Below are 23,367 nucleotides of genomic sequence, written 5' to 3' on the forward strand. Positions count from 1 at the left end.
TCAGCAACTCCTCCATATTACCTGGGCAGCAGAAATCTGTTCTACTTTCTGACTTACCATGGGGAGTATTCAAAGGAAAATATCCCTCACACTGTGGGCTGTGAGGAGCATCCCTTTGCCCTGCCTCATGCACACCCATCGCACTCAGCCGCTTGTGACGGGTGAGATTCTGGAGACAGATAAGTTACCAAGGAAGCACTCAGACAGGTTAAATTTTACTCACACATCAATTCTGATCTTGCATCAATAAGTATAATTAGCTTCTATTGACTTCAATTTCCAGAAAGAAAGCATCGTACAAGCCATTGAATTAACCTCTGATGTAAGTACTGCCATCCATGGATAGAAATTTGGTCCAAAGAGTACAAAGGTAACTTGCCATGCTGCTGTACACGTAGCTAAAACCAGACATTGTAATTAATTCTAAATAAGACGCTCTTGTGGCCAAGTTTGACAAATAAACCTCTATTAGGATATAAAGCAGCATTGATCGTTGGCAGATCAACTGGCGGCAGCATGATGGCGCATGGGCACTGGGAAAATAGAGCGTCGTCAGATCTGCTCCTGAAACAGAGACAGCCGAAGCTCGTGGGTACCCAGTGGGAAGGGGTTTCTAAAAGTTGGGCTCTACGGGTGCTCTGGTATCCCCCTACGGTGCTTCCCAATCCCTATACAAGTCTGTGGGGGATTGAAGCTGTGAGTCAAAGACGATCCATCCCCATCCTCCCTGCTATGGAGATGCAAGAAAACCATGGACTTTCATCCCAGGGAAGGTGAGACGGGATATGGAAGCAACCTAGTTTTGTCTGACCATTTTTATCCTGAGCACAACCTCCTGCTCATCTCTACCGAGCTCCAGGAGCAGGAGTTTCCAGTGCCAGAAGTCATATCTGGAATTAGAATAATTCAGGATTCAGCAGAGAGTAACACCTAGACTTTGTGAGAAAGCATGCTTTTTAAGAAGCTTTCTGGTTTACTGTGGCCCCTTGTATGCTCAGCATTTGGCTTTTAAGCTTTCACAACTTTGACCACCGAGATTTTCAAAACTTTATTTTATATTGAAGAGAAGTGGCTCAGACCCTGAGCTGCCCTCAGCTGAATGGGTGCAGCTCCCAGGGAAATTATCACTGAAGCGGAGGATACAGGCTGTTGTGTCTTTTCCTTTCCATGCCGTTACAAAGAACATGCTTATTCAGCCTTTTAACAGACTGGCTATTTCTACTTATTCAGCTTTTGCCATGTTCCTCATTATTTATGGATTCCTTTTTCTCTTGAATTGCTTTTCTTCAAGATTCTGGTTAAAATTCATGTGGTTTCAGCATTACCATGTTTGTCACTAAAGCCTTATCAGTGTTACCAATGTCTGCTTTTTTAATGTCTTTTTTACATTAAGTAAATTTACCTGACACTAGCTCTTTCACAATATCTTCCCTTTTTTAGTGCCAGTAACTCAAAATATACTATCATCGTCAATAGAATTCATAATGTCTATCTTGCGAGATGGAACAGCCTATAGGAGGAAATCTTTATTATTCAGATTGTGGAAGACTTGGATGTTTCCCATTTTGCAAAGTGGAGTCTGGCTCACGTGTATCTGGATGCAGCCTCCTTTCACTTGGGAAGAGGGAGAGCCTGCCACTGCAAGCCCTTTAAGGCAGGAAGTTTCTTCCTATTCCATGTTTGCACAGCCTCCTGCACAGTGTGACAGGGGTGTGCTGTTTTATAATAATCACAATTAATATTTAACAAGAAAACTGCAGAGAACAGGATGTGAAAACCACCAGTTCCACCTGGGCACAGTGTGGTTGTCCAGGCTGGTACCTGCCTGGGCTGGTGAGCTCCTGCCCCCAGAGCCAGTACCTCCCGACGGGCAATAACCAGACGTGGGCTGTGCTGCTGGCTGCAGTCCTGCTCATCCTCTTACGAGGTTTGCTCCTTCCCCACGTCCCGCTTCCACGTCCACATCTCCCTGTGGCTGAGGGTAAACCCAAACCTGCCCCGTCCCTGCCGGTGCTGGGATGCGCAACCTTCTTCTCTCTTGAGCACACTTATTTCCCTTCTCCACTGATTTTGCAATTAGTGACGGCATGTTTAATCCATTGTTTTGATAACTTGGGCCTTATCTGCCCAGAGGTATTTTGGGATTCCTACTCTGCTTTTAATTCACACCCTCCCTTAATCCAAATTAGCTTTCAGGTATGGACAAGCCCCGTACTCTTCTAAGGTGAAGCTGTTGGTAAACAGGAGCAGGAGTGTTTCCAAGCACATTTGGCACAGACCCGTAAGGACAACGCTGTGTCTATGAAATGCTGTGGAGGCACGGTGTGCCAGGAACTGCGGCCTGGCATGGCACGGCACGGAGGAGGGACCAAAGCAACACCAAGCAGAAGATGCTGGAGCACCTGCTAAATGAATGGGTTTGGTTTTGAAGCTCCCTGGCAAGGGGTCGTCGTCTGAAAAGAGCTTGCCGTGGCAGAGCGAGCACTTGCCCACACATGTTGGGACTGAAGTGGCTGCCTTTGGCCACCAGCTTATTTGGAGGAGAAGAGAAGAGGTATTTGTCTCTGCTTACATACAACTGGTGACAGACGATCGGTATTTTTGCTGTACTGTGCCACATTTCCTTGCGTTATCTCTAGATCACAGGATCAATGTGTTTTGTTCTTCCATTCTGCCCTTCCTTATTCTGTCGCAATTCAGGTTTTGTAAATCTGCCGCAGTGATGAGGTTTGCTTGGATCAGTTTTCTAAGCGGATTGCGTTGCTCCGCAGGAGGGGAACAGTTGAGTTTACTGTAGGTGGAGCCGATGGCTACGCCTATGCCTGAGACAGTTGCTCAATGATTTCCACTATAAAACCCCATTTTAATTATTTTTAATGTCGCAAAACTTTTCCCAGCAAGGCAAAATTTCCCATGCCATCTCCTTTAAAAGGTAACTGCTCTCTCCCCTCATTGCCAACACAGGAGGGAGACAAATAGAGAGCTGGATTCTTCTCCCTGTCCAATTTTGAGTTTTTGTGACTTTAGATTGCTAGAGAGTAGCCCCTGAATATTTAACAAAAGAAGAAATTGTCAATTAGCCTCGTTTTTGCTAAGCATGGGCATTTAGCTCAAATGCCCACAAAATGCCCGGGAGAGGATTTTGTGGCAGGCTCAGAATGCGCATGCCTTTAATTAGGACCTGAAAAAGCTACACAAATTCAATATTCCTTGGGCATCTAATCAGTGGATTTCTCTTTCCATGATCATTTCAGAGAACTCTTCCAGATCAGCTGCTTAGTCATGACAAAGGCCTGTTCAGTCAGAATATAATTTAAATTCATGCTTACTTTTTGTTTGCGGGCCTTTGCTTAAAAGCTGCAATAGGAATATTTCTGTGTTTAATGTTGAGCCTATAATGTTGAGCAATCCAGAAGTGCGTTGCTGAATCAGGGCTTACTGGAAAAAAAAAAAATCACTTTTCTGGGCAAATCAGGATAATCTTAAAACCAGATTTGGAATGATACAAATTATCCTCTACTCCCAAAGATTTTTATTCCCTGAAGATGAGCCCAACAACACCTGCCTTGCAGCTTTGCCTGGGTGAACGCAGGGATGAAACAACAGGAGGATATAGCAAGACTGGATCCAGAGAGACTGACAGACAACTTCAGAGCCAGCTGTGCCCACCCCAAAACACTCCTCAATCCCAGTGTGTGCGCGAAATTCTCAGTGGAGATTTCATTTAAAACCTTACATTTGCGCCAGAGCAAGGAGCATTATCACTGTTAATTCATGTCTCATATATTGTCAGCATCTGGCTGATGGCCAGGAGCTGTCAGCTCATTTAGCGATGAGTAATACTCCAGAATCAACAGTGTGCCAGGTAAAGTATTTGGGGAGGGAAGGAAGGAGCTATGCAGCAAGAGAGTGGTTCGTATTTTTGCTGCTGCATCTCTGAAAACATACTTCACACAAGTGCCGGTGGGGGAATAAATCCCATCACGACGTGGGCCTTTGCCGTCACTCCTACCTCCAATGACCACCCTTCCTTGCAAGGCTTCTTTGGTGCCTACAGCAGATAACCAGCAATGAAAAGGCCATCTGTGGTGCCACGTCTGTGGCTGGACTCTGGTCTCCATCAGGAGCCCTCGCGTGGTGCCCAAACCCGGGTTACCCCCCGGAGGTCCAGCCACCCCTCCAGGACAGGTCCACCCCTGCCCGGCCCTGCTGAGCCCTCTCCCACCCCCTGCACAGGTGAGTTGTTCTGGTGGCCAAGGTCTGGCGTAGCGATGATTTCCCCCACCGGCCTTGCAGCCGTTTCCCTATTAAAAAGCATTTTCATCCACCTCTGACGAACAAGTTCTGGGCTACAGAATAAATATGCTAATTCCTATATTTGCTTTGCATTGAGAAGTGTATCAATGGTAGGAGATCATTTTGAGGATAAATATTTCTGTGACTCATCTCCCTCCTTCACTCCCTACTGTTCCTTACTCAGGCTCCAGCTTGTCATTCCCGAGTGGTTTTTGTTCACTCTTGTGCTGGCCCCTCCTGACATCTCATACGATTTTCTGCTTAAGAGGACAATAAGGTGTCCCTCAGCAATTACAGCAATGGGTCGTTCTGTCTTAGCGGTATGAGACGTACTTCATCCAGACCGATCGGTTTCTAGCTCCTCAGGAGGAAGCTGGTTATCCCTGTGGCTGATCTCCTGAAGCACCTTGCCCTGTGCATGCTTTGCAATTTTTTTTATTCTTTATTTTTTTCCTTTTAAAGTCCTGGTTGCTTGGTCCAATGAGATTTCATTCGATTCTTAGCTTTCATGAAAAGGGAGGAAAGCGGACATTTCAGCGGAAAAGAGTTTCAAATCTCTCTGATCATGTAAGAAGTTTAAAAGTATGTGAAGGAAAACACCTTGCAGACTCAGAAATCAGAAGGTAAATAAAAAGAGCAGACAGGTGTTACCTAAAAGAAATGTTATGAGTCAAATTAATTTTAAACTTCTGACTCAGTTTTGATACTTGCATCAACATCTACAAATAGTCTCAATTGCTTTAGCACGCCAGTAATTACGCTGAAGTGAAGGGGATTATTACGAACTTGCCTCCAGTCACCTGTTGTGTATGAACAAGTGCAAGTTCAGGGCTACAGAAATCACAGAATCGTATAGGTTGGAAAAGACCTTTAAGATCATGGAGTCCAACCGTAGACCTAACACTACCAAGACCACCACTATACCATGTCCCTAAGCACCTCATCAAAAAATAGAAATAAAAGAAATAGAAGAACCTGCCAGCTTTCTCCTGGTAGGGAATGACTCTAACCGTCTGCTACCAGCCCATGGTTTTGTTGACCATTTCTCTGGGATTTCCAGTTGTCCATTAACGTGCCCAGAGCAGCAGCGCTTGCTGGACCCAGGCTGCTCAGAAGCCACAGGCTGGCAGGCAGGACACAAAGGATGCTGCTGCTCATCCCGTAGCCTACGGGTGACACACACCATGACTCAAAGCTGGCTAGAACATTAAAAAAATACAAAATTGGTTAAGTTCATAGCGACGCACAGTAAACTACAGCACGTACAAGCCTCCCACCTGGGAGGCCGCACAGGGAACAAGCACAGCCCTGTGGGGACCCAGCCGGAACACCCACGTACACGTACTGAGTGGCAGGTTTTTTTTAAAAAAAAAAAAAAAAACTTCTTCCAACCCTCAATTAGGAGAATGACTTTTACTACATAGGATATGGTGAGCCGAGCTCACCTTCTGCAGCTGGCTGACGGTACAAACATCCCTCAAAACACAACCGATGACACCGGCTTCAGCACGACCGTGTGCGTTTGTGCAGCGGAGGCTGCACCATCCCCTGCGAAACGCGCCAGGTGAGGCCGCCCCGCGCAGCGGGGGCTCCCGGTGCCGCTTTCATCTGCATAGTCCCGCCCCCCAGGCGCGCCATTGGCCAGCAGTCTCCCCAGCAGTGGTGCGGCCCGGGGCTGTGAGGCTCGGCGCCTGATTAGCATTCGCCCCGCCTCTGGGCGGGTGGGCGAGGAAGCTGGTTCGTCGCTTCGGCGACGGCGGGGCGCGGCCGCGCTCTGCGATTGGCGGAGCAGAGCATCACTCCGCCGCCGCGAGGGCCGCACTTCCGCCTCGGTGTCAGCCGTGCCGGGCGGGGGGGGGTGTTGCGGCGGGGCCGTCGCGGGAGCGCGGTGCCAGGTAATGCCGCCGTGCCTGCCCCGGGCCTGGTGCCGGGGCGCGCCGCCCCGCTCTGCCCTCTCCTCACCTGCCCTCCCGGCCGAGCCGCTCCCCTCCGGGGGCTCGGCTCTCCCCACCTGCCGCAGCGGCGCCCCCGCTGAGGGAAGGGCGGCAGCGCCTCCCCCAGCCCCGCCCGGGCCTGGCGCGGCCCAGCCCGGCGCGGGGGTCCCCTCCCCAGTGGGCCGCTAACGGCTCCCCTCAGCGCCGTGGGGCGTCCTGTCAGTCTGGCCGAGGGCGGGGGGCGGCCTGGCCGGGCGCTGGCGGTCACCGGGCCGGGGGAGCGCGGCCACCCCAGCGCTGCGCTCTCTCCCCCGGCGGACGCGGGATCCTTGACCCGCTCGCTTGTTTTCTTGGGGCGCTGCGAGTCGTAGGCCCGTGCGGCCGCGTCAGTAGCGCGTTGGATCGAAACGATGTTCCCCTTCCATGTTTCAGCGGAGGCGGCAGACCTCGGGTGGCCCGAGCTGCGGGCTGGGTGGCAGGACCGCTTTCTCGGCCGTGGGGCTCTTCTCTGGGGACAGGGGAGGTAGCGGGGGCTGAAGGACATTGCTGTGCAGAGCACGGGTTGCAGCTCAGTCGAGCTCTGTCCGTCCTAGTGTAGGGATTTTTCTAATTTTATTTTTTTTCCTGATTGCTTTTGGAGCTGGGTAGTTTAGCAAAGGAGTCTATGACACCCAGTTCCCAAGATGAATGTATTGAGCTCAGCTTCAGCACGATACGGGAGCCTCAAGGGGCCTTTTAGGCCACAGCTGAAGAACAGAGAGCAGTTAGGATTTATTTGAGCTTGGCTTTTTTTTTTTTTTTTTTGTTCTTCAGTTACCTACTCAATGTTTCTCTTACAGAGCTCCTGAAAGGGAGACAAGCAAGATGGGAAAAATAGCAGGAAAAAAGGCTTTTTTTTAAATAACATGCCACCAGAACTTCTGCATGGTAACAAAGGTATAAATTATGTTGCCATTTATTTAATTTGGATATTAATCATGTTTGTGCTATCTGTATGTTTGGATTCGGGACTCCTTTTGGAAGCAGTTTGTTACTCCGCAGCACTTGCAGGCCAGAATTTCAGATGTGGGTTCGAAATCGCCTTCTGTTTTTTATGTCTACCATAGCCTTGTGTTTCCCCTCAGAAGTATCTGCCAAAGCATGTTGAATGCAAGCAGATATTGCTTTCATTTACTGTGAATTTTCTCAATTAAAATACATAGCCTTCATTTAAGATTTCAAAAAGCAAAAGTAAAAAGGAGACGCGGATCTGCAGTGTAGATTAGCATTACTGTACCACTCTTCCCATAGTGTTTCTTTTTTTAAAGCTTATGCATGCAAGAAAAAATAAATTTGTTTCATTCCAACTTAACCTTCCAAAGTTCAGTAACTCCACGTTCACATTGACATCTGGGGGCAACCCCATATGTGTCATCTTAACAAACTTTATACCAGTATGCTCTGGGACTTCTGAAACCTCAGGGCAATTTCTGGAAGCAGTGACTTGGGTAACTTCCAAACAGAAAGCGCTGCGCCGTGGGATGGAAGTAGGAGAACTGGCTAAACTAGCATGGAAGCAAGAAATGCCGAGCAGTGTTTTCCCCCTAAGTAACCCCCTGGGTTTTCAGTTACTGTAAACATAGCTTTTCTTAAAATGGTTGTCAAGTCATGCAAATGTTTTACCATGTGACAGAAAGTTGAGGGCAATCTAGGATAAGATCAGGAGTGATTCTTAGTGTTGCTTTCCTGAACCAACAGCACCTCATAATGAACTTATAACTTCAGGGAGTGCTCGAAAGGAACCACTGAGACATCTGCTGTCCAGGAATAAATATGCCATTTTTCTCCAAAACTAGCTCTTCAGCCATGCCAATATAATCTTATAAACAGAAGGCAAAAGTTCAAGATAGAAAATAATTATTAGACAACAAACTCTATGCCTGCAAGTAGTTGAAGACTAGATAGGTTACAGTTTTCAGCTGATGCAATACTGAAAAACAGTGTGGTGCATGTAGTTATGTTTGCTAACATCTGTGCAAATGTACTTGATTTGGTAACTGAACATGGAGGGTAATTTTCACTGTTGGATGGTTTCTTTAAATCAATTTTAATACTGTTACTGCTTTCTATGATACATACTTCCTTAAGCTGACAGGTCTTATGATTGAAACTGGTATTTCTTTCAGTCTTTCTTCTTGTGAATTCTGCTGTGTGAACTTCACACATGCTGACCTAGAACAAAGGTGGAAAGCTTAGCTTTCTGTTATTTTAGTGTTGGCTGGAAAACATACCAGTCAAGTTTTTTCACTTTGATAAGACTATATTTTTAAATCACTGTTTGTAGTGCCAGTCAGATGATTTTTTTTTTTTTTGTGGTGTTGTTTGAAAGCAAGATTCATATGCAAGTGCGCTGAATTTTTAAGCAGAATTATCTGCTTTGGTATTTGAAGTAACTTGTCCTTGAACAATGCAACATTACGTCATGCTACTTGATAACTAGAATTTCCATTTACAAGTTGGCATTTTTTTCGAGTCCTTTACTCAGTATCAATTTTGTCACCTGAGTCATGAAGATATCTGATAAGAAATCTCTGTATCTGACACTAATATGATGTTTTAAAATGCTTAGTGTTTAGTCTGTTCTCTGTGAAATAACGAAAATGTTTGGTTCTCTTACATTTTTTGGAAGAAATGCACAAAATCAGGCATGCAAAGAGTATGTGTTAAATATGGAGTGCTCAACATCTTGAATGTTTTTGCTGAGTTTGAATATGTAACTGATCACGGAAGCATCTTCACCTAGCTGAACCAATTGGAAAGTGAGAGCAATGAAAAAGTTGGTTACCCTCTATCTGCCACTTCAGAAGATATGCGACTTTGATATGTTTCCCGTTGCAAAAAAATATAGGCTATGCGTTATATTGATTCTTTTATGGTTTTTATTATTTTACGGAATAGACCACTATAGAGCTTGAAATGAAAGAATATATTATCTCAGTCCTCGAATTCTTAATAATTACTATGCAGAAGAATGTATGATGATGTAACTATTTTGTATTCTTAAAGGCTTGTAATAGCAAGTTTGCATGAGAATGCAAATGTGGAATGTGTCAAATGTGGCTTACCATTACTTTCAGTTATACTCTTCAAAAATTTGTTGTTGATTCAGTGCACAAAGATAATGTCTTAATTTTCAGGATCAATAAGTTACAAGAATAGACTAAGCTTACTTAAACTTGATTTTTTTTTTTTTTTTTAATACAGTTACAATTGGAAATTCATTTGCTGGTCTAGACAGATCCTTTAGATTATTTCAGTATATTTTATTATGCACCTAATTTAATGAGACAGATTTCTAGTGCATTACAGCAGCCCTCCATTCAGAAAATGCAGGAGGCTGGATAGCCTTGTCTGCCTGTGATTGTTCATAAATCTGGCGGGAGCGTGCACAAAAGGTGAATTGTGCCTGCAGCTGCAGAAATACATCTGGACCTTTTAATCTTGGCCTTCTTGGTTTTATAGTACAAAACTTAAACTGGATATTGCTCTGTTGGATGTGTAATGTCTGTCCTTGGCGTTAGGTTGAATGGAAACCTTGATCGGTGGCATTCCTGTTTGAGTTCAATTCCATTGCTGTGCCGGTCAGAGTTTTAGATGAGATATGGTTTGTGGCTGTTGGAATGCTATGAACCTCTGGGGTGTTACAAAGAAGTTTTCATGCTTACGATATTTGTCAAGAAATGTATTTTCATGAATGGATAACTTCATTATATTTTTACTAGCATTATTTTTACTCTTCTGAATCAGTTTTTTTTTTTAGGGCTCCCAAAAGAATCTGTTAATCTATCTCATTGAGTTTTGATTCTATGATAGTTCAAAAGTAATGATGATAGGGAAAGTTTGAAGATGGTAAGCATTTGAATTCTGAGGTGTCTGTGGTTCACGTCACTCGCTTCAGACCTAACCAGCTCCGGCCACTGAGGTAGACCCAGTTCCCTACAATGTGTCAGGGCGATCAAGTGAGAACGAGAATCCTTTTAATAACACTCAATTATAAAACTCGTACATGTTAAGGCTACGGAGAAGTTAGCTCACCAGCGTATTTACAGTGGTCCATGTAGCAGCATGTTTGCTTACTGGACGAAATGAGAACTTTGTTAGAAGAACAGAACTTCTCCCCTGTGCATGTGTTCTTTTAGGTTTTGCACAATGACAATGAAACTGTTGAACAGTTGTTTAATAGTGAAACAGAAATGCTATCTATACTTAGAGATGCAAATAACTTTATTTACATGGCCTTTTTTTGTGTTAAATGTAGTTCTAAGTGCTGTGCAACCGTTTTATTATCTGAGTGGGTTAATGTTACTGAGCAGATAGCTAAGTGGATTCTTTATTAAAACTGAACTCTATTTACAGATATCGTCCTGTCTTGAGAAGTCAAAGTTTATCTTTTTTAAAAATCTCTTGACCACAGCAAACATAGTAACACCCTTATACTGGAACCTATTAAGTATCTACTATAAATGTAGCTTTAAAGGAAATTCAACCATAGCAGAAACTCTGACTTTCTAAAGCTTTTGCACATTTGTGGTATCATCTTAAAACTCTTTAGCAAATAGTCCGCTAGCTATGTGCGCGAGCTCGTGCTGCAGAATTTCAGTGTGTGAGGAATTGTTGGTAGTCATAAAAATACGGTTTCTTATGCTGTGGGGCTTTGCACTAGGTTAGTCAGCTGTTGCTGTCCTGCTTTATTTGCAGTATGACTGCTATCATAATTGTTTAGGAGTCTCCATGAAAATGATTTGTAAGATACCTTGTACAGAATAAATGTGAAGCTACACCTGCCCGGAGAGAATGGGTCCACAGAGTCAAAGCTTAAAAAGTGCCTTTTAGTAGGAAGATCTATAAACTAAACCTGTAACTATTTTACTGTTCTAGGGTTTTTCTCCAGTGATGTTATAGTCTGTAATTGTCTTCACAGTCTTAAACTTAAGTGATCAATTTGTAGGGGTGGTTACATTATGATGAGAAATATTCAAGCATATTTAATTTTACCTTCAAAGTAAGTTTTGGTTCAGAGAGAAGTGTTCATAAATTATTAATTATGTATCAGTTGACACTTGTGTCCAAAACCACTGTGCTTGGAGTTATTGAGTATATCCTAGGAGTATATCCTATCTTGTCTCTCTTACAAATAAGATAAAACAAATCCTTCAGGAAACTAGTAGGAAGTAACTAGTTTTACAAGACAGTGTTGAATTACTAATTTTTTTAACAATGTGGCTAGAAATGAGCTGGTGTACCAGTCATGATCAAGCCTAGCATTATGCATCATGGGTAGGGAAGGCAGATAAATCAGAATTTTGCGATCTTTTATAATTGTGGGCAATAAAATAGTTTCCAAGGGAAGGCTACAAAGTCCAAAGAATGCTGTACCAGATGCTCTCAGGTGGAAAAGTGTCTCAAATGTTGATGTAGTGTTCAAAAAAGGAGAACACTTACAGAATTCTGTGGGAATTTCAGTGAAGTGTTTTGCATTGGAAAATATTAATCTGCTGGAATCAAGTTTCCTTGGTCTTTGTTTGTTTGTTAGGTTTGGTAGAAGCTCTGTGAGCCAGTATCCTTAGCCATGGAACAGAATTTTTGGCTGAAGTGAAACTGGGGATAGCTGTCAGTTCTGTAGGTAACTGAGCACTATACTGCTAGCGTATTTTCTGCCCAGTTTCATCTTTACAATTTTTATGTTCTATAAATAATGCTTCTGATAGCAGCGCTGTAGCTCTGTGCTGGGGGCAGCACTCGGTGTGTGGGACAATTATTGTGATTTGTTCTGATGCAGAAACAAATCCTGTAGCCTGAACTCAGTTGCAAACCAGACTTCTAGCATTTCAGTTGGCTCTAATTCTTGTGAAGTATCACCAAAAATCTGTATTCCTGAGAGAACAGAATGTGATTCTCTCTGCCATAAATCTGTTCGACTCGCATGTTCAAAGCTAAATTTTTAGATGTTCAGTTTTCTGCCACCATTGTTTCAAGTGCTTTAAAAATAAGTTCAGCTAAACTATCAGCTTAGGATGCTGCTTTGGTTCTGTTGTGGGTTGACCCCAGCAGGCATCTGAGCCCCACACAGCTCTCCCCCCGCCATGGGGCGTGGGAGAGAATGGGAAGGGCAAAAGTGAGAAAACTTGGGGATAGAGACAAAGACACTTTAATAAGTAAAGGTAGGGGAAAAAGCCAAATAGAAATAAAGAAAAACAAGAGATGCACAACCAATCGCTCGCTATCAGCTGACCCATGTCCAGCCAGTCCCTGAGCAATGGCAACCCCTGCGAAACTCCCCTCCAGTTTTATTGCTGAGCGTGGCAGTATATGGTAGGGAATGTCCCTTTGGTCAGTTGGGGTCAGCTGTCCCGGCTGTGTTGCCTCCCAGCCTCTTGTCCACCCTGAGCCTACTCACTGTGGGTGCAGAGTGAGAAAGGGAGAAAGCCTTGATGCTGTGTAAGTATTCTTCAGCAATAAAACATGAGTATGTTATCAATGCTGCTTTGGTCACAGATCCAAAGCACAGCACCATACGGGCTGCTAGGAAGGAAATTAACGCCATCCCAGCAGGACCCAGTACAGGTCCTCAACTGTCCCCAGAGCATTTAATAACTCCCAGCTACATTAAGGCCTATAATAGGGATAGCTGGCATCTTCAAAGAAACGGAAAAGTGACAGTGGGCCAGGTCTTCAGCTGATCCTCTTCGCTCAACCTCTCTGCACTTTGTTTAACAGACTTGAGAAGGAAGTTGCCCTTCTCTTACTGTGGATGCAGAGTGAGCTTCATCGTGCCAAAACATCTTGGTAGAAGATGCTATTACATTCAAACTTTGGAGTAAGAAACAAATCTAACTTGGTAAATAAAATCCTCTTCTGGATTCTGCCATCTGTGTAGCTCTTCTCTGGTTGAAGAGATTTTAAGTGCATAATAATTACAGCAGGTACCTAAATTGCCAATTAAATTGACTTCTTGGCTAATTTTTATAGATGTTTTAGATCCAGTGTTGTTGGTAACCTAATTTCATGAGTCAATTAAGATTCATCCTTGCTGAAGCTTTCATTCAGAGATGAAACACTGCAGTTTGATGCTTTCAGGAGATGTGTATGAAGCAAAAACACATGAATATTTATCTTCTAGTTCAAGCTATTTATTTCTGCCCCTTGAAGTACTATAGCTATGTTTTCTTTCAGCTGGCAACCCAAGAGAAAGCGGGGTTGGCTGTTACTCCACCAGTCATGTTGTAGGATTATTGGGTGTTTTTGTTCTTTTTTTTTTTATTTATTATTTTGTTCTCCTTTTTTTTTATTTATTACTTTTAGTCTCTGTATGAAGGGTGTGTATATTTGATCTTCTGCTGGCTCTTTTGGCATCTCTTTCTGGACAGAAGGTGCATCCTGAACCCAGGATATCAAACTAATGAAAATGTTGCTCTTTATCAACATATGCTGTTAGGTGGATTAAACGGGGTATGGAATGAGTTTTCCTTTGTATCGAGCTAATTTTAAATTATGTCCATACTATTTCTATTAAATTGAGCTTGTGCCCTTTTGAACCATTAAAGAAAAGCAAAAACCTGAAAATTGAGTGTCTTTGCAGAGTTCATGGGATTTGCCTCTTCTCTTCTTCCCCCCTTGGCAATACTTGTGCAGTATTTTTATCACATGAGATGTGACAGAAAGTTTCCTTTCTTTTTTTATTTTGGTGAGGAAAGCCTCACTTGACTTTCTCCCCCCCCGCCCCGCTTGCAAGGATTCTACTTTCAAGTTAATAAACTTAATTTGTTTTTAAAATTTGCTGTGAAAGTGCACATCCAGCAAAACCTCGCTAGGCATGTGAAAAAGCTGATGAATGTGCTAGTTCATTAATTCTTTGGTGGCACTCTAATTCCAGTGTATTGAACTTCTGACACCCTACCTGTTCTCATGCTGGCAAATGTCTGTGTTTTATTTCATGACTGCTTACTGTTTCCATACTTGATTTTACTTAAATGCTCCTTGATCTCACAAGTAGATTCAACGTCTGTATAATGAACATGACCTAGTGTTTTGTGCATATCTCGTAGAGCTAGAACATGTGCTTTAGGAGTGAAAAAACCAGGGTTTGTAAAGGTAGTAGGATAGTGACAACAAAGCTGTTGGCTTTCCAGAATTGCTGCATGATGTGAAATTTCCCCTTCAGGTCTGGAGGAATAAGACACTGCAGCTGTAGTCAGCCAGCCAGACTTCAAAACTGATCTTGCTGAACCGCATTCCATTCAAATTAGCTACTCCAGCTGTAAATGCTTACCTTTCTATAGAAATGTAAATGTTTCTTTAAGGAGGAGTATCTTTTGGTTAACCAGCTGGGTCTTTGTTGAGGATTAACATAGAAGAACAAGTTAGTATGGAGTAGCTAGTTATGTTGAATTACCTAAGTCATGGTAATTGCATGTTTAAACTCTTGCAGGTTGTTTTGAACAGGTACGAAGGTTTGGGTTTCTTGAATTGGTGTGTAAGTTGTGAGGATCCAGGATCTTAGTGACACAGACATAAGGTGCTATTTTTCTTTTTTCTGTTGAGCAATGGAATTTGAGAAGGAGCAAGCATACTTGATGGCAAATTTGAGGGATTACTAACCTATCCAGATAAATGGCATAGGAAATTTCAACTTTTAGAGCTGTAAGCAAATGGAATGATGTTATGGACAACCATTACAGGTCATCTCTACAGCCTCATCTAGCATATAGGCATGGAGCGTACAGATGCCAGAGAGCAGCCTTCCGCTGCTCAGCAGGCAGTGGATCTCCACACCTTTGGTTTCAGGGAGAAGCTATGAAGGTAGAACCTCTCATTACAAGGAGTGCCTGCATTTCTCCTTCTATAGACACCGATACACATGTCACAGAATGCGTGGAGCAAATTAGATACTTTATAAAGCGATTGCAGTGTCTTGCACTTTTGTTGTCCTGGTTTTAAAAATAAATTCACATGGGAGGAAATGGTTTAAAATAGGTGGGAACTGTGCCAAGTCTGGGACTGATCTTATTGATACTGTACCTCTGGAAAAGAGTTCCCTGTGCCTTCTGCTGCTGCGGACTGTGAGGTTGTACAGGACCCTGCGATCTGTGCAGAGTTAAGCTTTTGAAAGCAAAGTGTGTTACCGGAAGCCAGAGCACCTGGTACGAGTTACTGTCAAGTTACATGTTCAGCGCAGTGCTTGACAGAACACTTCATTTGAAATTATTCATAACCAGCTGATTGACAGGTACGGTACAACTTTGTTCCTTCCTTTGTCACAGGACCTTAGCTGTCACCGTAGTGTAGGTGGTAGAAGAGTTACATTCTCTGCATCAAGGCTGTAAAGATCACTGAGAGAAGCATGTTCTCTCCTGAAAGCAAGCCTCTTGGGATCTTGGTATGTGTTGTGACCATTGGTGTGCCATGCATGTTTAGGAACAGCCCTTTCTGTTTCTCTCTGTATGTGACAGGTGTACTTCTGGAAAGCAGTATGTCAATTTTAGTAATTCCCTCCTCTCTGTAGAACCTATTTCAAGGTGTGCTATGGACGTGGTGCAGGTATTTTCTTGTGTTTCTGCAGTTTTTATTGCAACTGCATGCTTTGTTTCATCCTTTGCCTTTGCAAAACATCCTCATGTCCTTAAAGAAAAGGACTGTCCACGGTCATCAGTCATACAGGAATGTGTGAACCTTTTCTGATAAATTGTGAGAATTTAAAGGAGTTTTAATGAGTAACCTGCTTTTGACTAGTTGTGCAGCACCAGTGAGGCCTTTTAATAACGAAAGTACAAAACAGACTTTGTGCCCATGTGACTATTAGTTAGTTATATTTCCATCCCTTACCTGTTCAGATTTTGGGGTTACTTGCTTGGGACCAACATGGCATTCTTATTTCAGCATTGGTATCTGTATCTCTAAATTGTGTTATTGGACAGCATAATATCTTGTTTAACCTGTTTGTGGATGGCTTTACGATATCACTAAGGTGTAAAGCTTATTTCGGAGGAACCAAAATGGTAGTCCTTTGATTAGAAGATACCAGAAGCTCTTACAAGTTTTTGACATGCATGCTATGTTTAGCTTAAGTCTTGCTAGTCTGGTTTTGTATACTGTAGGCATTGGCATGGAAAGAAGTAAAATGACTAGAAAAACTAGCTTCTGCCCAAATAACTTGTTCAAGTTCAAGACTTGCTTCACTAAATTATGTTAAAGTTTGGTTTTTTTTCTGTTAATTGCTTTGGTACTCACTTTAAATGTAATTTCAAAGAATAAAATTGTATTGTGAATATTCTGGACAACCTAGTACAGAGAATTTCTCAGAGCAAAGTATAAGATAATACAGCCTGCAGTACAGATTTACCAACCAGTTATGAAGCTGTACTGTTGTGATGGGTATTATGCTTTTTTTGGATGTTTTTATCTGTTGTCTTTCAGTTTGAGCTTCAAAAATAGCATCTCTCCTGTAGGGAAATCAATCTATTACAAAAATAAAAATGTGGCAGTTTTATTCATGCACACAAATCGCATAGTAAATCCAATTAGTATATACAAATCCATAGCCTTAAAATATGAGGAAATAGATGAGCTTTGTCACTTATCTTGTAAACCACAAAATCTGGGCTGCTTGTGGTCCGGGGTGTGTTGTCATCATTAAATTACGAATTTCCAGTTCTCTTAAGATGCCTCTACTTGCAGCTTTTTCCTATTGTTTATAAAATGATGTATATACAGTCTGTCTTTGGTCATAAATGTGGCAATGCAGCGGGGCTGCAATCCCCAGGCAGGAGCACCTTTCTGGGTGTCCGTGCCTTAAGTACCCAGCCTGTTAGCATTGTCTATTAAAGTGAAGCCCACTAAGATAATTTTAACCTCTAAACCAGCAAACCCTGATTACTGAAATAGTGTTCTCTACAACAAAGAGCGAGTGAAGTCCTGTATGGAAAACTGTTACATTCCTAATGATTGCTATGTATGTAAGAGAATATCTAAATACACTTTGTATTTCTTCTACACTGTAGGACTAAAAGATGTGAACATGATAAGATGTTCACATCTTATGCTTTATGCTTTATGAAAGATTTTCCAGGATGGCAGTTGGTCCTAAGCTCCTGACGGTCTATCTGACACAGGAGTATTGTGCCCTTCCTTGAACGGCAATTTTGATAAAAGCTGTTAACTACAGTTGCAGTGTGCAAGTGAATTCTTTTGGGTACATCATGGACATGGAGGAGGAAATAGAGATTACAAATGCTGAATATGAAGCAAACAGGATGTTTTTGTCTTCTGGCATTTCAACCTAGTTGAAAGTAACTTTTTGCTGTTGCTTTTAGTAAGAGAAAAGGACTTAAATCCTAGCTTTTTGGCTCATGAAAGCTAAATGCTGTTGTCATTGTGTGTTCAGCTACATGCAAATTCACGTTAATCTCTGCTAAATAACTGAATGTAAAAAGTGATATGAGCACTAAGTTATTCCTAGTGTAACTCTGATGCAAAATATATTACTTTATCCTTTTAAAAATGCTCCTAGCACCTTAGGAGAATTTGCAACTATTATTTAAAGTGACTGCCATGAGTATTTTGTTCTCTAGGTAATAGTTACAAAGCTTGTATGTAACTTACAGGGATATGACTGAACTTTCATTTTCAAATGACAGTGGGCTTAAGGTGTGGTGTGAGGTGCATATCAGGAGAACACCGCATAACTCTTGCTTTCAGTTAACTCAAATCTTTGATTCTAGTTACTTCATTTGTACTTGGTGAGTGTTTTTATAGGAGAGCTTCATTGTCTTTGTAGTGAAACTGCATGCTGTGTGATGTAGTTCCACTTCACAAGTCCTTTTGTAATGCAATTATTATTGTGCAGGAGAGGGGAGAGGAGAAACTGGCATTTATCTGTATGACCTTGTTTACTCTAAGGCTCTTAATGATAACTGACAATTTTTTAAGTCATAATTTTTATTTCTTAGTGCCTTCTATACAAGACTATAGCATACTGGAGTTGCTGTTATGAAGCATCTCTGGAGCTTGCAAGCTGATATGTGACGAAGCATCTCTGGAGCCTCCAAGCTAATATGTAAAGCGTGGCTGTGTTTGGGTAGGGACCCTGAGGAGGAGTGCTCTTTGCATTTGAACTGAATGAGGATGGGTTTTTACCTCTTTTTTTTTTTTTTTTTTTTCCCTCCTTTTTATGTGTTGCAGATAGATATAAGGCTGTTTTGGAACAGAATCCCACCACATGAGCTGTATGCAACAACAGGATAGTCCTGCTGCAAGAGCTTAAATAAAAAATAGAGACTAAACATAAAAAGGGAAGATGCAACGTGGAGAAAATGAGGGAATTGTAGCGCTGATCATGAGAGGGCTGTATCTTGTGCATATACAAGTTTCCTTCTGGAAGTATTGGCTGCTCTTTTGCTAGAAGGATGCGATACTTGCGGACAATTGAAACCATAAATGTCTTGCATCTTCAAGGATACAGTACCTTGGAGGGTTAAAGAAGCCCTCTAATGTAACTTCTTTTTTGGCAAACTAGTGGAGTCATTCCAGCATGGTGATAATGGCTTCTGGGGTGAACAGTTGTCCCGAGATGTCAAGTTCCTGTTTTCTGTAGCAATAGTTTTCTTTGGATTCCCTCTTTCCACCCCCATTGAAAGGTTTACATAGTTGCATCCTCAAGGACAGATTATCTGCAAAGATATGACATACTTGGAGACCTTGGAAGAGATACTTCCAGATATATTGCTGGTGGGGCTGGAAAGTTTGGAGAAACTGTAAGACTGACAGCAGCTTTGGTATGAACGAGCTTTTTTTTTTTTTTTTTTTTTTTTTTTACAGAGTCAAGGACTGGCTTCCACTAGGCAAGATAAAGCAGGGATAGGTACACTGACTTGTACTTACAGTACAGATTTAGAACAATGTAATCAATTCTGCTGTTTAGTTCACCCAGAAATCTGAGCTAGCTGCTACTCTTGAACCAATTGTTAGTTAAGAGACTTTCTTCCTTTCTTTGATTCTGTGGCAGCATAGTTGCTAGTGGCCTGAACTGCCTGTATGTTTTTGAAGTGAAACTGCTGCTCCTTTGCCTTATGCAAGCAGAGTGCTTGCTGATAGCCTTGTACTGTTAAAGGTCTGTGGCTGGAGAACAGCACGGGGGGAAAAAGGGAAGGAAACTATCATCCAGCTGAGAACAACTGCAACAGCACTGTAGCAACAGTCAAGAGAAGCAGCTGCATAGATTTTTGACCTTGTGGAGGGGAGGACTTGTAAATAAGAAATTGCTGAAGATTATGTGGAAGCTCAGATACTCACCATGATGCAGAGATTGATGTAAAATCCTATAGTGGCAAGCAAAATAGGGAGTTCCTAAGGGAAAAGTGACAAACTGAGATACCTGGCCTTGACAGACATAACACTTCAAGACGAATGCTACATTCATTAATGTAGACGAGTTCCAAAATAGGCTGGTTTAGCTCCTCCTGAATGGAGAATTGGAAGGACTGTATGTGTGTGAGACATACAAATAGCTTTTTGTCTTGGGCAGTGAGGTAAAAAGACTTGAAATACAGGAAGAATCATGTAGTTTTGATTTTTTTTGCAGAGAGGAAGAAAGAAGGAATTGGCTTCAAATATGGCAAGCTCTTCTACTAGGAGTAGAGTGTGCTTCTGGCTTTGTTTCTCTTAATTGGAATGGAATTTTGCAAGTTATAATTACTCTGGAAAAACTACTGTCACAAAAGCAGTGGGATCTTCAAGGATCATAAAAAATTGAGACTGACAGATTGAGGTTGTTTTGGAGGAGATATCGATAGCATTGCCATGCTGTCATTTATCATTGTGTACTTGGCTCGTCATTGGTACCTGGTGAACGTTTGTAAGAGTGCAAACTAAACTTTCTCATTATTCTCCTTTGACTAAAATTGGGTGAAGTAAAAATGTTTACATTATACCATTGCCAACCATCTGGAAAAAATCTAATTTAGTCTATCCATAAAGTAGAGCTGGAATGCTTCATAAATCTGTAAGTTATTTGCAGTGTGCTTGGCTTTACTGAGAAAAAGTTTGTTGTTTCTTTACACTCTTCCTCTAGAGGGAAAAATCTCCAGTTGTCTCTTCAAGAGTTCATAACAATAGCCTGCCCAAACTTCTCTAATGGTCACTAGATGCTGATTGCATGATGTACAGTGAGATTTTGAGATATAAGGTTCTCTTTCTTGTTCCCAGCTTTCTTGGTTAAGGATGTGGTAAGGCTTATCCTTTTGCTGAAGAGGAGAATTTTTGTTTTGCCAGGTGTCTTTTTCTTCCTTCAGTTCTCTGCTCCTTCTAGCTGTACTTGCCTGAAATTTAAATTGCAGTAAATAAGGTATATTTTACAGTAATGTATATGATGTATTTATATAGAGAGAAGTGTGACATAATACATCAGCTGTTCTTGTGGTAGGTAGTATTCATCTTCAGAATGACTTTGGTATCAAAGAAGGCTGTTTACTTATGAATGCAAGAATCCATCTTGTGCCATGGGAAGAAATAGGAAAATTAGTATTTGTCAGGTGTGCATGTTTGTGCACATAAGAAATGTGGAAGTTACTAATTCTGTTTCCCTGTCTTGTCAAATAGATCATCTAAAGCAGCTGGGTATTTGCAAAAGAAGACTTCAACAGCACACAGATACTTAATCTCTAAATCAAGTTCAACGATGCATTAGAGGAAGCTGAATTGGCTGTACAGAGATTTCACACTGAAGGATGAATAGTGAAGAAGAGTTTTATGATGCCGTTACGGGTGAGTGATGGGCACAGTGCCAAAAAAAAAAAAAAAAAAAGAAAGAAAAAACCCTACTATAAACTGCATTGTGTGTGTGGTGAGGGGCTTGTAATATATTGCTGTTAAGAAATAAATAAAAAGTAAAACGCTGTTGGTAAAATTTGTAGTGCTATGTTCCGAAAAGAAGAAAGGAAGAATTATAATTCAGGTTCAAACTTGGAAATGAGGTTTTTTTTTATTAAAGCTTAATGCTGGCTATCATTTTATCACTATAACAGTCCTTTAGTGGCAAAGTCTTGCTTTCATTTTCTGTAAAATGCAGGTAATTTAATAGCAGCTTGAGAAGTAATGCTTTTAACACCCTTTGAAAGGTGAAATATCTTCCGTGGATTATTTTTATTGCTATTTTATTTATTTTAATGGAAAACTTTTCTACTTCAGTTCTTCAAGATAATGTTTTTCTAGTCAGAAACAAATTACTGTAAAAGTATGTGTTCAAGATAGGGAGCCAAAAGCCTTTGCAATCCAGTGTTGTTTCTAGAAAAGCAAACATGAATCACTTCACACTTGAGCAGTGTATCAAATAGTACTTTTCTTTGAACTAATAAGGTTGAACGGTTATTTATAAGAGCCTTACATGGTTTTAGTGGTGAAATAAAATGCTTAAAGTATTTTAATTAAAAAAAAAAAAAAGGAAATCCTTTCAAAGATCTCAAACAATTTTAAAGTCTTCCACTTAAATGTCTCCTCAGAAATCCTGTAATAGAGGTGAAATGAGAAATGCTGGCAATGGTGAGTGTAGAGTGCTTAATGTAGAATCACGGGAATGAAAAGGGAATAATGGGAAGCATGAAAGCTGAAGGGATGGAAGTAGCATGGTAAATGCAAGTGGGTAAGGTAGCCTTAGACATGGTTGGTTGGAATTCATATGAGGAGTAAACAGAGGGGGCTAAATGAAGCAACATGACTGACAGCGAGCTGTATAGGACTTGTCACAATTATGTCACGGAGAGGAGAAGGAAATCTGGATTGCATTCATGCTAGCTAGGAGTGATAGGGGCTAGTACTCCAAATTCATCTGTAAAATCAAATTGTTGTACCATAAAAATCTTGAAAACACAATGGATTGTTCCTGTATGTCTTCAGTAATCTGTCAATTCCAAGAGCTCAGGACCACGGCCATAAATGAACTAGATTTTTTTTTTTTCCCCCACTGAAAAAGGTGAACAGAAATGTGCTTCTAAGTATGAGGTCTGTGTGGTACAGCTTTGGCATTGAAACATTCCTTTGTCTCTTGCTGCAGAAATAACACAGCCCTCAGTGTTTGAGTCATTTGTGTTTGAACACTCTAGTTTTGTCCTCTCTCCTCTTCTTTTTCCCCTTTCCTCAGCTTCAAAAGGTTGATTCTCCCTGCAAGTGCTCAAGGTGGTAATGACTTCTGAGCTATTGTGCGTGAGATGTTCTTGTACCTTGCAGTCTTGGCTGGCTCTGCTTAGAAGTGGGATGTTGTGCATCAGTTCTGTGAGCACTCCTTGTCCTGTCCTAATCTTATTCTTCCACAGGGAGGAATGTGATGGCAGGAGAGAAGTTTCTAAGCAAAAGAAGATCCGGTGTCTTGATAGGCTCTCAGCACAGCCCTCTTCTGATGGAGGGTGCTTGGTCTGCAGCAGCCACTCCATGAACTAAATGAGGTTGAACTTTTTTCCCCTGTATATGTTGCCCTGGTGTGTGCCCCACAGGTACTTGGTTTAAGAGGAGTGTTAAGTTTGGAGTAGTTTGTTTCAAATTCTTTCTCTGTCTTTAAAGACAGGTGCTCAATCTCTTCCTCCAGCTAGATGCTTTAGAAGATGCTGACAGTTTGATGGATTACTTGCAGAAACCTAGTGAAATCTAGACCTAGTTCTTCGTAGCTGTGTCTTGTCCAAGTCATACATAAATGTGATGCTAAGAACAACTGTAAATAGGTCTTTCTGCATTCATGTTCCCCAACTGCTGATGCCTGTAGCAACTCTTTGCTCCTATTAGCACCATAGACTGTGTATCTTTCAGACAGTGCTTTGCTGAACTTTTTAGGTTCTAATGGGTCCTGATTGTGCCTGCCTATCTCTTAGTTTTTGGATGGTCTGGGCATGGTAGGTGTAGACCCAGTACTCCCAGGAGATCAAGTTCAGAATCGAGGTCCTTTCTGAGCCAAGGTGAGCTTTCAGGTTCCACAGTGAAAACTTCAGGATTTGGGGTTCCAAATCTTGATTAAAAAAAATGAAATGCCCTTGGCAGACTCCTCAGTCTGTTCTTTCCAAGGATACTCTCCTTCCTTTAGGTCAGATCAGTAGATGGGCAGAAGCCACCTTTAGACATG

The 23,367-nt window shown here is 41.8% G+C and overlaps 1 protein-coding gene across 3 annotated transcripts in view; it reads left to right on the top strand.

The window, feature by feature from the left end:
* Positions 1-6,055: 6,055 nt before the first annotated feature.
* The window catches only part of OSBPL2 (oxysterol binding protein like 2), a 39,678-nt gene continuing 22,366 nt past the window's right edge, over positions 6,056-23,367 (top strand). Inside the window, exons 1-3 of one of the 3 annotated variants that reach the window (XM_075516894.1) lie at positions 6,056-6,191; positions 7,070-7,166; positions 20,862-21,026. In XM_075516894.1, the coding sequence (XP_075373009.1) occupies positions 20,990-21,026 (37 nt within the window). In that variant the 5' untranslated portion in view covers positions 6,056-6,191; positions 7,070-7,166; positions 20,862-20,989. The remainder of the gene's footprint in view (positions 6,192-7,069; positions 7,167-20,861; positions 21,027-23,367) is intronic. The other 2 variants (XM_075516892.1, XM_075516893.1) reach the window with 2 other exon arrangements.

Source organism: Mycteria americana, chromosome 14 (genome assembly GCF_035582795.1).
Source record: "Mycteria americana isolate JAX WOST 10 ecotype Jacksonville Zoo and Gardens chromosome 14, USCA_MyAme_1.0, whole genome shotgun sequence".
NCBI lineage: Eukaryota > Metazoa > Chordata > Aves > Ciconiiformes > Ciconiidae > Mycteria > Mycteria americana.